This window comes from Lycorma delicatula, chromosome 6, assembly GCF_047948215.1.
Source record: "Lycorma delicatula isolate Av1 chromosome 6, ASM4794821v1, whole genome shotgun sequence".
NCBI classification, from domain to species: domain Eukaryota; kingdom Metazoa; phylum Arthropoda; class Insecta; order Hemiptera; family Fulgoridae; genus Lycorma; species Lycorma delicatula.
This window is the reverse complement of record NC_134460.1, coordinates 15057992-15075374: the sequence shown is the minus strand read 5'-3', so window position 1 is coordinate 15075374 and position 17383 is coordinate 15057992. Positions and strand designations below refer to the sequence as shown.

Genomic DNA, 17383 nt, shown 5'->3' with positions numbered 1-17383 from the left:
TTTTTTACAATTGTTGTGTAATTTCCATTTTTTTTTTTTCAAATTTTTAACAGCAAATTTTATTTTTACAACGCTTTCACCTCACTAAAAAAATTAGTTTTTGTTTACAAAAGTCAATTAGTAAGTCAATACAGTAACTCCTTCTGATAAATGTAGTAACGTATTTTCCAATTGAAATTCGCATTTTTCTAATGTTTCTTTGTTTTATTCGACTTTTATTCAACCGTTTTGATCAGAACTAGATTTTCTACAAACTTTATTTTACGTGTTTATTACCCATTTAGCAAAGTTATTGTACGTTGAACATAAAAAACAGGTTTTTTTTACCAAATTTATTGATATTTCTCAAACAATACGACAGATATGGTTTTGGAACCTGTTTTATTCGATTTTCCAAGTTAAAACCCATAATAAATCACAAATCCTGTCCCTTAATTAACGCCATAAAAATTCCAGTACAACTTCATTTTACCGGGGTAGCTGAAATTCGCGAGAAATCTTTTACTAGCCGTAACTCGCAAACGAAGCACTTTAGAACATAAATGATTTCCATTATTTTCATGAATAGAATTTTTTTTTTTTGTCTTCAGTCATTTGACTGGTTTGATGCAGCTCTCCAAGATTCCCTATCTAGTGCTAGTCGTTTCATTTCAGTATACCCTCTACATCCTACATCCCCAACAATTTGTTTTACATACTCCAAACGTGGCCTGCCTACACAATTTTTCCCTTCTACCTGTCCTTCCAATATTAAAGCGACTATTCCAGGATGCCTTAGTGTGTGGCCTATAAGTCTGTCTCTTCTTTTAACTATATTTTTCCAAATGCTTCTTTCTTCATCTATTTGCCGCAATACCTCTTCATTTGTCACTTTATCCACCCGTCTGATTTTTAACATTCTCCTATAGAACCGCATTTCAAAAGCTTCTAATCTTTTCTTCTCAGATACTCCGATCGTCCAAGTTTCACTTCCATATAAAGCGACACTCCAAACATACACTTTCAAAAATCTTTTCCTGACATTTAAATTAATTTTTGATGTAAACAAATTATATTTCTTACTGAAGGCTCGTTTAGCTTGTGCCATTCGGCATTTTATATCGCTCCTGCTTCGTCCATCTTTAGTAATTTTACTTCCCAAATAACAAAATTCTTCTACCTCCGTAATCTTTTCTCCTCCTATTTTCACATTCAGCGGTCCATCTTTGTTATTTCTACTACATTTCATTACTTTTGTTTTGTTCTTGTTTATTTTCACGCGATAGTTCTTGCGTAGGACTTCATCTATGCCGTTCATTGTTTCTTCTAAATCCTTTTTACTCTCGGCTAGAATTACTATATCATCAGCAAATCGTAGCATTTTTATCTTTTCACCTTGTACTGTTACTCCGAATCTAAATTGTTCTTTAACATCATTAACTGTTAGTTCAATGTAAAGATTAAAAAGTAACGGAGATAGGGAACATCCTTGTCGGACTCCCTTTCTTATTAGGGCTTCTTTCTTATGTTCTTCAATTGTTATTGTTGGTGTTTGGTTCCTGTACATGTTAGCAATTGTTCTTCTATCTCTGTATTTGAACCCTAATTTTTTTTATAATGCTGAACATTTTATTCCAATCTACGTTATCGAAAGCCTTTTCTAGGTCTATAAACGCCAAGTATGTTGATTTGTTTTTTTTAAATCTTCCTTTTATATTAATCTGAGCCCTAAAATTATAAAAGGGTCTAGGGACCCTTGTCCCTATAGTTTTCCTGAAACCAAATTGGTCTTCTCCTAACACTTCTTCCACTCTCCTCTCAATTCTTCTGTACGAATAGAATAGGTTATGAAAATACCTGGAGAACTAATCAAGATATTCTCAAACAGCCAAAAAGAAAAATAAACTGAACTAAACCCGCTCCTAAAATAAATAATAGATTTCTATCCTTTTTTATTGTTGTTTTTTTTTTTTTTTAAGCTTTCATAACCTTTAACATTATCATTTCCATAAACGGGAAATTTATGCTTTTCAATTTTAGTAACGATGTGTCAGACGGTGAAGTGATATTATAATCCCCTAACGTAATTAAGGAAGGGATAGGAGTTGTATAAAGCGAAGCATAAAATGCGGAAAAAACACTCCTTTCTTTGATGCATTTTAATATACGAGTATATTATATTATAAATTGAATGTTAGGTTCTTAATTTTTTTTAATGTAATTTAAAGTATAATATTTTATATACGTTTAACCTATTATAGGTACTATATCCCATCATAGGTTTATATATAATGTTACATATTTATAACGGTATAAGTTTATAATACTTTATATCGGTAAACGTAACAAGATAATAAGTAACTGTATATGTGTACACTACTTACGTTCATCGTAAAATTAAAAGATATACTAAACATTACTATATTCGTTAAATATTAATTTCTCCGTTTTACTTGTTAATCAAAAGAGATTCAAATTTTACTTCACTGTCCCGGAGGGAGGTTGCGTTCGAATCTGAATCTGTATCATTTTTTTTTTTGCTTCCAGTAGTATGAAAAAACGTTTAAAAATCGCATTATTTCAATTGTATAAATTAAACCTCTCCTCGTTCGGTTCATAGGTGAATTACGAAGAGGAGCCCGATTGAACGACGAAAAATAATTTTATCTAAAAGTACGCGAACGTTGGCGATCGAATAATTAATAATTACAGGGTATTTTAAGGTGAATCTCTAGAACGGTGATAAAATGGTTTATCCCTTCGTTTAGAAGTCGTCTAAATAGCCGATTATACAAACCTCCCGCATAGGTAACATACTTCAATATTTAAACAGACTTTATGTACTAAGTGGCGTAAAATTTAAGTCGCCTATTGTTTGAAATAAAACCGACTCTCAAGCCGGACAATATTTTTCCGCCTTTCCAGCATATAGTATTTTTAAGTTTATCTAAATTATATTATATATAATAGATTTATTTGAGATAGTCATTCGTCTGGCGACGGTTTTAGGCGCTACTCTCTTTATTTATCTCTTACGATAACTTTAAGTATCGACATACTTTCTACATACTAGATCTTTTATTACACGTTTTATTCCAAACTCGGTCGTCCTTTTTTATCTTTTTAAACTTTATTCTAGAAGTAGAGTTATCGACTTAAATACATTTATATATTTATGGCCTACCTTTTTGTTCCTTTTTCCTGGACGCAGGAGATGCCCGAACGGACACAAAATTACTACAGTAAATTATTAAAAATTAAAAAGATGTAAAACGCCTATGCGGTATGATAACGGCGAAATAAATAATAAAAAAAAAATTAAAAATCTAACTTAAAACGTGTTAATCTTAATCATGTTAATCTAACTTCAAAAAAAGTGTTATAGTAATGATACCAAACAAAGCAGGGGCAGATAAATGTGAAGAATACAGAACAATAGTTTAACTAGTCATGCATCAAAAATCTTAACTAGAATTCTATACAGAAGAATTGAGAGGAGAGTGGAAGAAGTGTTAGGAGAAGACCAATTTGGTTTCAGGAAACGTATAGGAACAAGGGAAGCAATTTTAAGCCTCAGATTAATAGTAGAAGTAAGATTAAAGAAAAACAAACCAACATACTTGGCGTTTATAGACCTAGAAAAGGCATTCGATAACGTAGATTGGAATAAAATGTTCAGCATTTTAAAAAAATTAGGGTTCAAATACAGAGATAGAAGAACAATTGCTAACATGTAAAAGAACCAAACAGCAACAGTAATAATCAAAGAACGTAAGAAAGAAGCCGTAATAAGAAAGGGAGTCCGACAAGGGTGTTCCCTGTCTCCGTTACTTTTTAATCTTTACATGGAACTAGCGGTTATTGATGTTAAAGAAAAATTTAGATTGCGAGTAACAGTACAAGGTGAAAAGATAAAGATGCTACGATTTGCTGATGATATAGTAATTCTAGCCGAGAGTAAAAAGGATTTAGAAGAAACAATGAACGGCATAGATGAAGTCCTACGCAAAAATTATCGCATGAAAATAAACAAGAACAACACAAAAGTAATGAAATGTAGTAGAAATAACAAAGATGGACCACTGAATGTGAAAATAGGAGGAGAAAAGATTATGGAGGTAGAAGAATTTTGTTATTTGGGAAGTAAAATTACTAAAGATGGACGAAGCAGGAGCGATATAAAATGCCGAATAGCACAAGCTAAACGAGCCTTCAGTAAGAAATATAATTTGTTTACATCAAAAATTAATTTAAATGTCAGGAAAAGATTTTTGAAAGTGTATGTTTGGAGTGTCGCTTTATATAGAAGTGAAACTTGGACAATCGGAGTATCTGAGAAGAAAAGATTAGAAGCTTTTGAAATCCGGTGCTATAGGAGAATGTTAAAAATCAGATGGGTGGATAAAGTGACAAATGAAGAGGTATTGCGGCAAATAGATGAAGAAAGTAGCATTTGGAAAAATATAGTTAAAAGAAGAGACAGACTTATAGGCCACATACTAAGGCATCCTGGAATAGTCGCTTTAATATTGGAAGGACAGGTAGAAGGAAAAAATTGTGTTGGCAGGCCACGTTTGGAATATCTAAAACAAATTGTTAGGGATGTAGGATGTAGAGGGTATACTGAAATGAAACGACTAGCACTAGATAGGGAATCTTGGAGAGCTGCATCAAACCAGTCAAATGACTGAAGACAAAAAAAAAACTTAAAACTATAAAATTGCCGAACGTCGATGGGCAAAAACACGATACAGTTTTAGTTAAATATTTGAACCCAGATGCACGGCCTTAAGAAATAGTAAGACGTTAGACGACATCGATACATTGTTGCCTAAAGATATTTCGTATGTTAGTTAGTCCCTTCTTTCTTTTTCCAGTTTAGCCTCCGGTAACTACCGTTTAGATAATACTTCAGAGGATGATGTGTATGAGTGTGAATGAAGTGTAGTCTTGTACATTCTCAGTTCGACCATACCTGAGATGTGTGGTTAATTGAAACCCAACCACCAAAGAACACCGGTATCCACGATCTAGTATTTAAGTCCGTGTAAAAATAGCTGGCTTTACTAGGAGTTGAACGCTGGAACTCTCGACTTCCAAATCAGCTGATTTGGGAAGACGCGTTCATCACTAGACCAACCCAGTGGGTTCGTATGTTAGTCCCTACTTTAAATTTCCGATACGGCCTTTAAATCTTGTTAAAAGATTCTAACAACTTTTTTCTTTAAAATTTTCCCTTTGTATTCGATATAAAGAATGCAGTCAGTATCTTTATTGATTTCTTAATTTAAAAAAAAGTTTATAATTAATTTCTGGAAGTATTTTAGAAGACAGATAATTTCTGTTTAGTATTTACATAAATAGTAATATTTTGCATCTTTTGATACGTAATTTTAACTGTCACTCGTTTACTATTAATTACAAAACATTGATTTTTAACCAAGACATCCGTAATGTTAAACTAAAAATTAAATTTAAAAGATCAAATAATTTAAGCTTATTTCCGCATGAACTTTCATTATATAAACTTCAGCTTAAAAATCAGTATAAAGATTTTATATATGTTACAATTAATTTATTATATTTTAATCGATAATTTAAAGCGTAAAACGAAATATATATATATATATATATATATATATATATATATATATATATATATATATATAATTAAAACCAAATCACTTGAATATAAACCATGCTGCGTTAAAGAAAAAATTATAATTCTATAACAAGCAGAAAAAAAACAAGATAAAAAAAAATTGAAAAAATCTCCATCTTAAGAAATAAATAATTAAACAAATCTCAGAAAATAAATTTAATATATATATATATATATATTTAAGTGAGAAACCGACTAAATTTCAGAATATATCCGACGGATATAGCAAACTTTGCTAACCATTCTCTTTAAAATGTAAAAAGGTGATGGACGTTTAACTAGAAGGAAATATATAGTTGCCTAGTTCTTAATAGACTTGGAGATAGGGGAAAACAGAGGGAGTGAGAGAGAGATAGAATTAAAGTGTGACAGACTGATTAAGATACCAGACAAGTCTTCTGTTATTTTTATATTTATCAAATATTCTTATAAGCGCATAAATTATAAGAATGCACACACACACACACACACACGCGCGCGCGCGCACGGAGTAGAACACAGAATGATCAGTAGAACATCAGTTCATTACTGTATAGTACGCCTAGCAAGCGACCTATACAACCTTTCTTAGCCCGATATATATGAATGTTTAAATGCATATAAAAACATTTATTTTTCAAAATAAACCTCTTTTCAACAATGGCTTTTTTATTTTAGTGAACACTGCTTGAACCAATTTCCAACAAACGACTAATTATTAAGTCGTTCTGTAAGTTACAACGCATTACACTCAATATCTTAAATACGATTAGGACGTCAATTGTTTATCTGAAGCGTAATTTAAATTGCTGTACAGTTTGCTAAGAAAAAAATCATAAAAAGTACTTCTACTACTAACCGATGTTATAAAACTTAAATAAATATATTTGAATCTGTATGTATCTAACACATGATAGAGTGCACATATATGAAATATAACAATTTTATATATATATATATATAAAACAAAACACTCCGTATATAAATTCATAAAAGCATATACTATATATAAATTTATATAACTGCAAGTTTGTATGTAATTTAGCGACTGATGTCTGTAAAAGCACGGTTCTTCGACTCCATCGGGAAAAAGTGTAGCGATATCCCTAGCAAGCACCAGAATTACCTCTGGGATATCTCCCAGTGGACTCCAGAATTCCTACTTTTACGTAAGCAATCGCCGTCTTTTATATGACCGTGTACATCGTAAAATATCTGCAACATGTTGTAAGTTCCTTTTTGTGTTTTTTTTCTAAATTTTATCGGTTATGTTCTCTCAAGTGTATGAAACTCGGTTGGATTTTATAAATTTTCTCGACAAAGCACAGACACACGTATGGTTTTGTATTTTATACGAATAGATCTGAACATCAAAGCTTCGGAAAAATAAATGCTTGTACACGTCAACATTTAAAAATATTTTTTAGTATTTATATAATAAAATAGTTTTTTTAAATACGCATTTTCAGTTCATTAGGAAAGCTCTAATCTTAAACGATTCATTATTGTACCGCTAGCGAACGGTACGGTAATACGATAAAATTACTACAATTTGAAAATTATGAAGCTTTTAAATACATTTTATCAATTAATTAACACCTTAAATCATTTAAATGAATAATTCTTAAAATACATGAACCCGTACCGTAGAATATGTGTTTCTAAAAAAAAACAAAAAGCTTAAAGACAGTTTTCCGACCGGAAAAAAATTGGTCGTTCTGATTATTAATGTTAGTCTGATCCCTTACGAAAGAATCTCGACGTAATATAGTTTTATTTGTATTCGATAAACCTTACGCAGAATGTTTATTATTCTTCCAGACGATTGCATTTTCGGGAGCTTCAGATCGCCAAAAACCATTATATTTATGTAAAAAACCGTACATTTTAATCGTTAATTATGTATTACTGTCTCGATTCCAAATGCCATTGAGCCAGTGCGCTCACCTGCTACGTTGAAGGTTCTACCTCCAGTTAGGATTTGAAAAATTATGATTAGTCGATACTAACGTTCAAAACTCACAGTAGTAATAAGATATTTTTATTTTTTTTTTTTTTTTGTCTTCAGTCATTTGACTGGTTTGATGCAGCTCTCCAAGATTCCCAATCTAGTGCTAGTCGTTTAATTTCAGTATACCCTCTACATCCTACATCCCCAACAATTTGTTTTACATACTCCAAACGTGGCCTGCCTACACAATTTTTCCCTTCTACCTGTCCATCCAATATTAAAGCGACTATTCCAGGATGCCTTAGTATGTGGCCTATAAGTCTGTCTCCTCTTTTAACTATATTTTTTCCAAACGCTTCTTTCTTCATCTATTTGCCGCAATACCTTTTCATTTGTCACTTTATCCACCCGTCTGATTTTTAACATTCTCCTATAGCACCACATTTCAAAAGCTTCTAATCTTTTCTTCTCAAATACTCCGATCGTCCAAGTTTCACTTCCATATAAAACGACACTCCAAACATACACTTTCAAAAATCTTTTCCTGACATTTAAATTAATTTTTGATGTAAACAAATTATATTTCTTACTGAAGGCTCGTTTAGCTTGTGCTATTCGGCATTTTATATCGCTCCTGCTTCGTCCATCTTTAGTAATTTTACTTCCCAAATAACAAAATTCTTCTACCTCCATAATCTTTTCTCCTCCTATTTTCACATTCAGCGGTCCATCTTTGTTATTTCTACTACATTTCATTACTTTTGTTTTGTTCTTGTTTATTTTCACGCGATAGTTCTTGCGTAGGACTTCATCTATGCCGTTCATTGTTTCTTCTAAATCCTTTTTACTCTCGGCTAGAATTACTATATCATCGGCAAATCGTAGCATCTTTATCTTTTCACCTTGTACTGTTACTCCGAATCTAAATTGTTCTTTAACATCATTAACTGCTAGTTCCATGTAAAGATTAAAAAGTAACGGAGATAGGGAACATCCTTGTCGGACTCCCTTTCTTATTAGGGCTTCTTTCTTATGTTCTTCAATTGTTATTGTTGCTGTTTGGTTCCTGTACATGTTAGCAATTGTTCTTTTATCTCTGTATTTAAACCCTAATTTTTTTTAAATGCTGCACATTTTATTCCAGTCTACGTTATCGAAAGCCTTTTCTAGGTCTATAAACGCCAAGTATATTGGTTTGTTTTTCTTTAATCTTCCTTCTACTATTAATCTGAGGCCTAAAATTGCTTCCCTTGTCCCTATACTTTTCCTGAAACCAAATCGGTCTTCTCCTAACACTTCTTCCACTCTCCTCTCAATTCTTCTGTATAAAATTCTAGTTAAGATTTTTGATGCATGACTAGTTAAACTAATTGTTCTGGATTCTTCACATTTATCTGCCCCTGCTTTCTTTGGTATCATAACTATAACACTTTTTTTAGTCTGATTAAAGTCTGATGGAAATTCCCCATTTTCATAAATATTAATAAGTAAATTAATATAAATAAGATTAATATAAATAAGATATTAGTAGCCGATATAGAAAAAAAGATGTATTTAATAAATGTCGTTTTTAATATACTTTTTTAATTTTGTTCCAGATACGAATTTGTCGACACAAGATTAGGCGGAGATCCATGGCCGGGAAGAAGAGGTGAAGAACCTCCACCGCAACCTTGCAGCAGAATATTTAGAAGAATAAAATCAGGAGCGGTAAAATCACCGAAGAATATTTTCTTTTACGGACGCGGTGGAGCGAAAAATTTGTCGTGTTTATTCAGAATTGAATCCGGACAGGGTGAAAAAATTCGCTTAACGCTTCATAACGCGTCGTTCGGTGAAAATTACGATTGTTCTACAGAAATCGATGTACATACAGGAAGGTCCGTATGCGTACGTAACAGCGAAGACGAGAAAACAACGAAAACGGCAGAATTATTCGTATACGAAGTACCGTGGAGGGACGTTAAAGTAGCTAGGGGATGCTACTGCGATAATACATCTTTAACTCCGAGTAACGGACGACCGATAACATTTATTTCGGCATCAAGAGTATTCGAAATAACGTTAACGGTATCTCGATTTAATATAACAGAAGATTTTCACGATATTTATTTTCACGCTTCTTTCGAAACGGAGAGAGGACCGGAGTGTCCGAGAAAACAACGCGTTCGAGGCTCGGGTGGTGAAATCGAACTGGTCAGCCCTCCTAAAATTAGAGCTGACGTTTACTGCGACGGATTACCTTGGCTTGTCGAGGCTCACGAAAACCGCAGTTTATTTCTTCTAACGTGGGGCCACTTTTTACCCGTCCAACCGACCGCTGATGATTCTGTAACGTGCGCTACAAAAAACAGGGTACTTCTTTACACAGGACGGCCGATCAGGTCAGAAGATCTATTTTAATCGTTTTTAATTGTATTTTTTATTAAAGCTAGAATTTAAATTTCTTACGCCTTAAAAATTACTTCGATTTTAATTATAAATAATAAGGAAATTCCCCGTCTTGAAATCCATTAAAAGTATAGAAACGAAAAAAGGATAGAAGAAAAAAAGAATATTATGCGATAAAAAAATGCCAGTAAAAAACCATTATACATTTTTTTTACATAAGCCTTTGTAAGCACTCATATTACACACAAAATTAAAGCCAGTTTATTTTTTTTTTCACGCAGTTTTAAAAGAAAAGAATAAAATTGTGAATGATACGTTCACAATTTTTTAGGATTTCTTATTTTGCGATTTCAAGCTTCATAACTTTAATAAAAAACTTCTCTAAAGAAAATAATTAGGTCGATTTAAGGCTTTAAGTTATTTTCTTCTTCTTCAATTATCACTAGCTAAACGATCTTTTACAGCAATTAAAGAGATTTATCAATTTTTCCAAACTACATCATTTTGACAATTAATGAGCCTGATATTTCGGATATTTTTTAAATTAAAGGAAACCAAAAATAGAATTGCTTTTTAAATAACTACCGCTTCCAAAATAATGACTTAAATAATCTGAAACTGATATAACTAAACCGAAAAATCCATATTTAAACGGTATACTAATATTACATAAAATTATTTTAGCGAAGCGGAAGACCTTGAAAAGTTCTACACATACTAAATAAATAGTACAAACGTATTTTTCAACTTTTTCTAAAACTGTAATCGACATGTTTCATTTCGTTGTAATAAATTTCAAAATTAAAATAATGTAGAAAGTACGGACTTTTTTTTCTCTGCAGATAGGCATTCAAGGACCACGCAATCATTTCATGTACTTTCTTTCATTTTCTTCCGGAAGTTAATTATTTCAAACCGTTTTACTATTCTTTCTTCAGTTCAGTCTCCTATTTAGAGTTTTTTTCTTTTCACCTGCGGGAATCTTAAACTCAAAAATTTTCTTTTGTATTCTTTTTGTTTTAGACAGTCGTTTTCTGTAATTGTGAAACTTTTGAGCTCTTCTTTCATCTGTTTAACATAGCCACCTTGACTTTTGTAGTTACAAGTTTAGAGAAAATCTGTTTGTTTAGCCTCGATCGGTTCATTGGAACCGTGTGTCCATAGAATTTTAGGCGTAGAATTTTCTTATTGTTACTTCCAGGTTTTCAATTTTATCGTACACCTCTTTATTTGATTTCAATCAGTGTTGTTTTTAATCATAAATCCTTTTTAAAATTCTTTATTTTTTGATTAGATTTCCCATCCCGGTAACATTTATAGTTTCCATGCCGTACAAGATTACCGTCTTACCGCTGCTTTATAACGGTGAATTCTGCATTTATAGAAAGGTTCTTTTTTTGTATATAATTTTTGCTTAAAAGTTTAGTCGTTCCAATTTGTGTTGTACTAATTATTTCTCCAAGATATTTAAAATGGTCCGTAATCTTAATTTTTCCATACTTTGTTCTACTGTCTTTTTGAGATATTTACTGGCGTTTATCATCGTTTCTTTGAAAAGATCTGCAAACCTGTTTTTTTCAGTTACTTCTTTCAATAGCCGAAACAAATGCAGGTTTTATTATAATAAATTAAAAAAAAAATTACAATGGTTTTATTAGGTGGGGCTTAAACTCAGGTGTTTTCTTTACCTAGTCAAATTTTAAATAAGATTTATAATAGAGTTATACAATATAATATACATGAATACGAATATGTACATATATATATGTATATATCCACGTATGTATATTGTTAACAATGTAAGGCAACCCTAAAATAGCATTTTAACAGTTGAAATTAAACAAATGTTTCACCTCGATACGATATATTTTTTAGTATGATACCACCGCAACCTAAGCACTAAGAAAGAGGCTTTCCGTTTAACATTCAAAAATGTTAAACGGAAAGGGTTGGATTGTGACGTAACATTTTAAACAACATCGAAAAAATATTTTAACATAAAAAAAAGTCGAGCTACAACAACCGTAATCAAAATGCCAGCCGTTTATTATTTTTCTCGGTTTGTTTTAAGAATAGAATACAGTACACCACGATTAAAATGGGTTTTAATAAGATTCATTTCAAGGATAAATCGTTTTGAGTTAAGACCGTTTACTAAGTTTTATTTTTTTGTGTTTCATCGTTAAGCAGTCGATATGTAAATACGAGTACTCTGAAATTAAAAAAAAAAAAAAATACTGTAATCATTTTTGAAATCGGCAGTGAAAAATATTAAATGGCCTGCAATCGATTAAACTAGTCATAACCAGATGATTTTTACGTCAAACATTTTTTATCGATGCTCTTTAAAATATTATACGATACAATCAGTAATTATATCGAGATAAATTGTATCATTCTTTTCAAATAAATTCGGTTTTAAAAATAATACTTCGTTTCGATAAAAGGGAACCAAGGAAATGATCATATTTGAAAGAACTACCTGAACGGATGAAAGGAATTGAAATTAATGTAAGTAAAGTTTAATCGTCCTTATGGGGGACCGGCTTATAACTCAGGTGCGATCATCTCACACCGAATAATAGAACGTTTCTCATGCAAGAGAATTCGATCGATTAAATCTTTCTACGTTTAACGGTCGTGAAGTTATTTAAGGGTTTCCTTACATTATTAACGCCCTGTTGTGTGTTGCGCGTGCGCGTGTGTGTATAAAATGTGGAAAATCTAAACGAATGAATGGATTGATCTCTTCTAAGAAATCTAATAAAGCACAAATTATTATAATTATTTTTATAAAATTAAAATATGTAGAGTAGTTTTACGGTTACGAAAATACCATTAATAAATAACATTCAAAATTGAAAACAAACAAAACGCTAAATAGAGTACGAACATTTATACTTTCTTTTTTCCTGTTTAGCCTCCGGTAACTACCGTTTAGATAATTCTTCAGAGGATGAAGAACATTTATAGTTTAGTTTTACACTATTATACGTCGTTTTAAATTTCTCAATTACTAATAATTCAGAGTTAGATTTCGAAAATATTAAACTTTAATATTAAAATTTATAAAATATAATTTTAAAAAGTATTAGAAAATTTCTTTTAATTATTTACAAAAATAATGAGAATATCTATCGTCGCAAATTTTCTATACAATACGAAAATTCATTTTTGTCAGTAGCTTTTTTGCGATAATAAGACCAAAAACCTTATCTGTTTATCCGTGTTTACATCTAGTTATAAAATTTAATCTGTATTGAATTGACGCCAGGGTAAGAAAAACACTAGACACTAAAAATGACCGAAAAGATATTCTAGTAAGTTATCACAACCGTTTCGTTTATAAATTTTATTCTGTTAGTAAAAATCGAAAAACAAAAAAAAGTTTGAATTTTACAATTAACATCGTATTGTCAAAGACAAAATCGCTGTATTTATTCAATCTTATTCGTTATTTTTACAATAAAAGGAACTATCGGCAATTAAGAAATGCTATAAATAGGAAGTGCAAACTGGCGAAAGAAGAGTGGATTAAAGAAAAGTGTTCAGAAGTGGAAAGAGAAATGAACATTGGTAAAATAGACGGAGCATACAGGAAAGTTAAGGAAAATTTTGGGGTACATAAATTAAAATCTAATAATGTGTTAAACAAAGATGGTACACCAATATATAATACGAAAGGTAAAGTCGATAGATGGGTGGAATATATTGAAGAGTTATACGGTGGAAATGAATTAGAAAATGGTGTTATAGAGGAAGAAGAGGAAGTTGAGGAGGATGAAATGGGAGAAACAATACTGAGATCTGAATTTAAGAGAGCATTAAAAGATTTAAATGGCAGAAAGGCTCCTGGAATAGACGGAATACCTGTAGAATTACTGCGCAGTGCAGGTGAGGAAGCGATTGATAGATTATACAAACTGGTGTGTAATATTTATGAAAAAGGGGAATTTCCGTCAGACTTCAAAAAAAGTGTTATAGTTATGATACCAAAGAAAGCAGGGGCAGAAAAATGTGAAGAATATAGAACAATTAGTTTAACTAGTCATGCATCAAAAATCTTAACTAGAATTTTATACAGAAGAATTGAGAGGAGAGTGGAAGAAGTGTTAGGAGAAGACCAATTTAGTTTCAGGAAAAGTATAGGGACAAGGGAAGCAATTTTAGGCCTCAGATTAATAGTAGAAGAAAGATGAAAGAAAAACAAACCAACATACTTGGCGTTTATAGACCTAGAAAAGGCTTTCGATAACATAGATTGGAATAAAATGTTCAGCATTTAAAAAAAATTAGGGTTCAAATACAGAGATAGAAGAACAATTGCTAACATGTACAGGAATCAAACAGCAACAATAACAATTGAAGAACATAAGAAAGAAGCCCTAATAAGAAAGGGAGTCCGACAAGGATGTTCCCTATCTCCGTTACTTTTTAATCTTTACATGGAACTAGCAGTTAATGATGTTAAAGAACAATTTAGATTCCGAGTAACAGTACAAGGTGAAAAGATAAAGATGCTACGATTTGCTGATGATATAGTAATTCTAGCCGAGAGTAAAAAGGATTTAGAAGAAACAATGAACGGCATAGATGAAGTCCTACGCAAGAACTATCGCGTGAAAATAAACAAGAACAAAACAAAAGTAATGAAATGTAGTAGAAATAACAAAGATGGACCACTGAATGTGAAAATAGGAGGAGAAAAGATTATGGATGTAGAAGAATTTTGTTATTTGGGATGTAAAATTACTAAAGATGGACGAAGCAGGAGCGATATAAAATGCCGAATAGCACAAGCTAAACGAGCATTCAGTAAGAAATATAATTTGTTTACATCAAAAATGAATTTAAATGTCAGGATAAGATTTTTGAAAGTGTATGTTTGGAGTGTCGCTTTATATGGAAGTGAAACTTGGACAATCGGAGTATCTGAGAAGAAAAGATTAGAAGCTTTTGAAATGTGGTGCTATAGGAGAATGTTAAAAATCAGATGGGTGGATAAAGCGACAAATGAAGAGGTATTGCGGCAAATAGATGAAGAAAGTAGCATTTGGAAAAATATAGTTAAAAGAAGAGACAGACTTATAGGCCACATACTAAGGCATCCTGGAATAGTCGCTTTAATATTGGAAGGACAGGTAGAAGGGAAAAATTGTGTAGGCAGGCCACGCTTGGAGTATGTAAAACAAATTGTTAGGGATGTAGGATGCAGAGGGTATACTGAAATGAAACGACTAGCACTAGATAGGGAATCTTGGAGAGCTGCATCAAACCAGTCAAATGACTGAAGACAAAAAAAAAAAAAAAAAAAAATTTTTACAATTTAAAAAAATAGTCATTCCTAATAAAAGATAAATATTTCGTGAAAAACTCAAAAACTGGTGGAGGAGGGTTAAAAAACATTAATAATTACAGGTAAAAAGAAAAGATTTTTTCAAACGGGTATAAATATCTACTTACCTAGAGCTTCAAGCTGCGGAAAAATATATACCGTACGTACGGTAAAAGTTTAATTTATGTAATTAACGTCAAAAGAATAGAAAAAAATAAATAAAATTCAAAAGAAGGGAACTAAAAACAACTCAGAAACTAAACAACTAAACAAAACAACACTAAAACTAAAACTACACTACACTAACTACACTACACTAAAACTACACTACACTACCCTTTTTCTTTCTTTTTCCTGTTTAGCCTCTGGTAACTACCGTTTAGATAATTCTTCAGAGGATAAATGAGGATGATATGTATGAGTGTAAATGAAGTGTAGTCTTTGTACATTCTCAGTTCGACCATTCCTGAGATGTGTGGTTAATTGAAACCCAACCACCAAAGAACACCGGTATCCACGACCTACTATTCAAATCCGTGTAAAAATAACTGGCTTTACTAGGACTTGAACGCTGTAACTCTCGACTTTCAAATCAGCTGATTTGGGAAGACGCGTTAACCACTAGACCAACCCGGTGGGTTACACTACACTACCCTAAAACACTAAAACTAAACAACACAGAAAATATTACGGATTGTTTTTCTAACTTTTATTGTATAGGTACAGGTTAATAATTCAGGCATAACTCTTAAAGAGTAAATAAGAACGTTGTATCGTTATTATTTTGATGATATCTTTTATTATTAAAAATCGCTTTGACTTGATTTATTTATTCAGTTTTCTTTTCTGAGAAGAAACTTTTCAGAATTCTATTTTTTTCACTTGTAATGACAAACAAAAATTAATATGACCGTGGTCTGTACATATCTGCTGTTAGTTTAACAATAGTATTTTATAATTTGATTTATTTAAATTTAAATTAAATAAAAAGCATTTATTTTTCCATAATATTTACTAAACACTGTTTTTTTTTTTTTACAGGCTTTTGAGAGTGGTATGTCCGGCTACACCAAACGAACGTCAATTCGCAGTCCATATTTTTTCAGAAGAATGGTGGGGAAGTTCAGGAGGAGAAGTATTTTTACGACCGCCACGACCACCCAGTTTTCTTTTGGAATTTGTAGGCCGTGAAGCCGGAATAGCTGCGCTAAACTGGCTGGAAATATCTCGTTCAAAATCGTCATTATTACAACAATTAGTGGATTACGGCGATACGTCGGCGGAAGCCGTCAATGAAACTATGGGATCCGACTGGGAATGTCCTCACCGATGTCCGGAATTAAACGCGTGTATAAGTTCGAGCTTATGGTGCGACGGAAGAACAAACTGTCCTTCTGGATACGACGAATCCGAAAATCATTGCGGTGGAGTCGGTAGACATCTTTTGGCTTATCTTCCCACTTACGCCGTACTGGGCGGTGTAGCAGCCGGCGTTGCGGGGTTCTGCATTCTCATAGGTCTTTTAGTCGTTCATCGGCTTCGACTTCAACAACGCAGAAGACGGCGTTTAGGAAAAGATCGTAATTCAACAGGACCGCACCGCGTACCGACCGAAGAAATGCTTCTCGATCCGTCATCATCCACGACATCCTCTTGACATCCTTTGCCTTCTGTGGAGTTTATTCACGTGGACAGAGAGACTACCGTGTGATATAATCACCCGAAACCCAGAATAACTACTCTTGCCACACATTCCATGATTCGCATCAAACCGCAAACATCTTATATGTAAATACATCATTTTTAAAAAGTAAAGACTTAAAATCATTTTTCTAATAATTTTTTTAATTTAATTATTGTTTACTCTTTAATTATTTGCAAGCGTTCGCGTACATTTTTAACGTGTGTTTTTTTTAAAACTATCTCAGAGTTCAAAGATTTTCTTTTTTTAAATTTATATTCATTGTTAGATACGATTTCAGAATATCAGAAGTACGAGGACCGTTCCAAAAGTTCTTAGCCTGAAAAAGAAAACACAAAATTATTATAAATTGTTTTTTTTTTTTTTTTTTTTTTTTTTTTTTTT

At 32.0% G+C, this 17383-nt stretch overlaps 1 protein-coding gene across 1 annotated transcript in view; it reads left to right on the top strand.

The window, feature by feature from the left end:
- The window catches only part of LOC142326569 (uncharacterized), a 427256-nt gene extending 410302 nt beyond the window's left edge, over window positions 1-16954 (top strand). Inside the window, exons 7-8 of the mRNA XM_075369149.1 lie at window positions 9170-9955; window positions 16339-16954. Of these exons, the coding sequence (XP_075225264.1) occupies window positions 9170-9955; window positions 16339-16954 (1402 nt within the window). The remainder of the gene's footprint in view (window positions 1-9169; window positions 9956-16338) is intronic.
- Window positions 16955-17383: the final 429 nt, after the last annotated feature.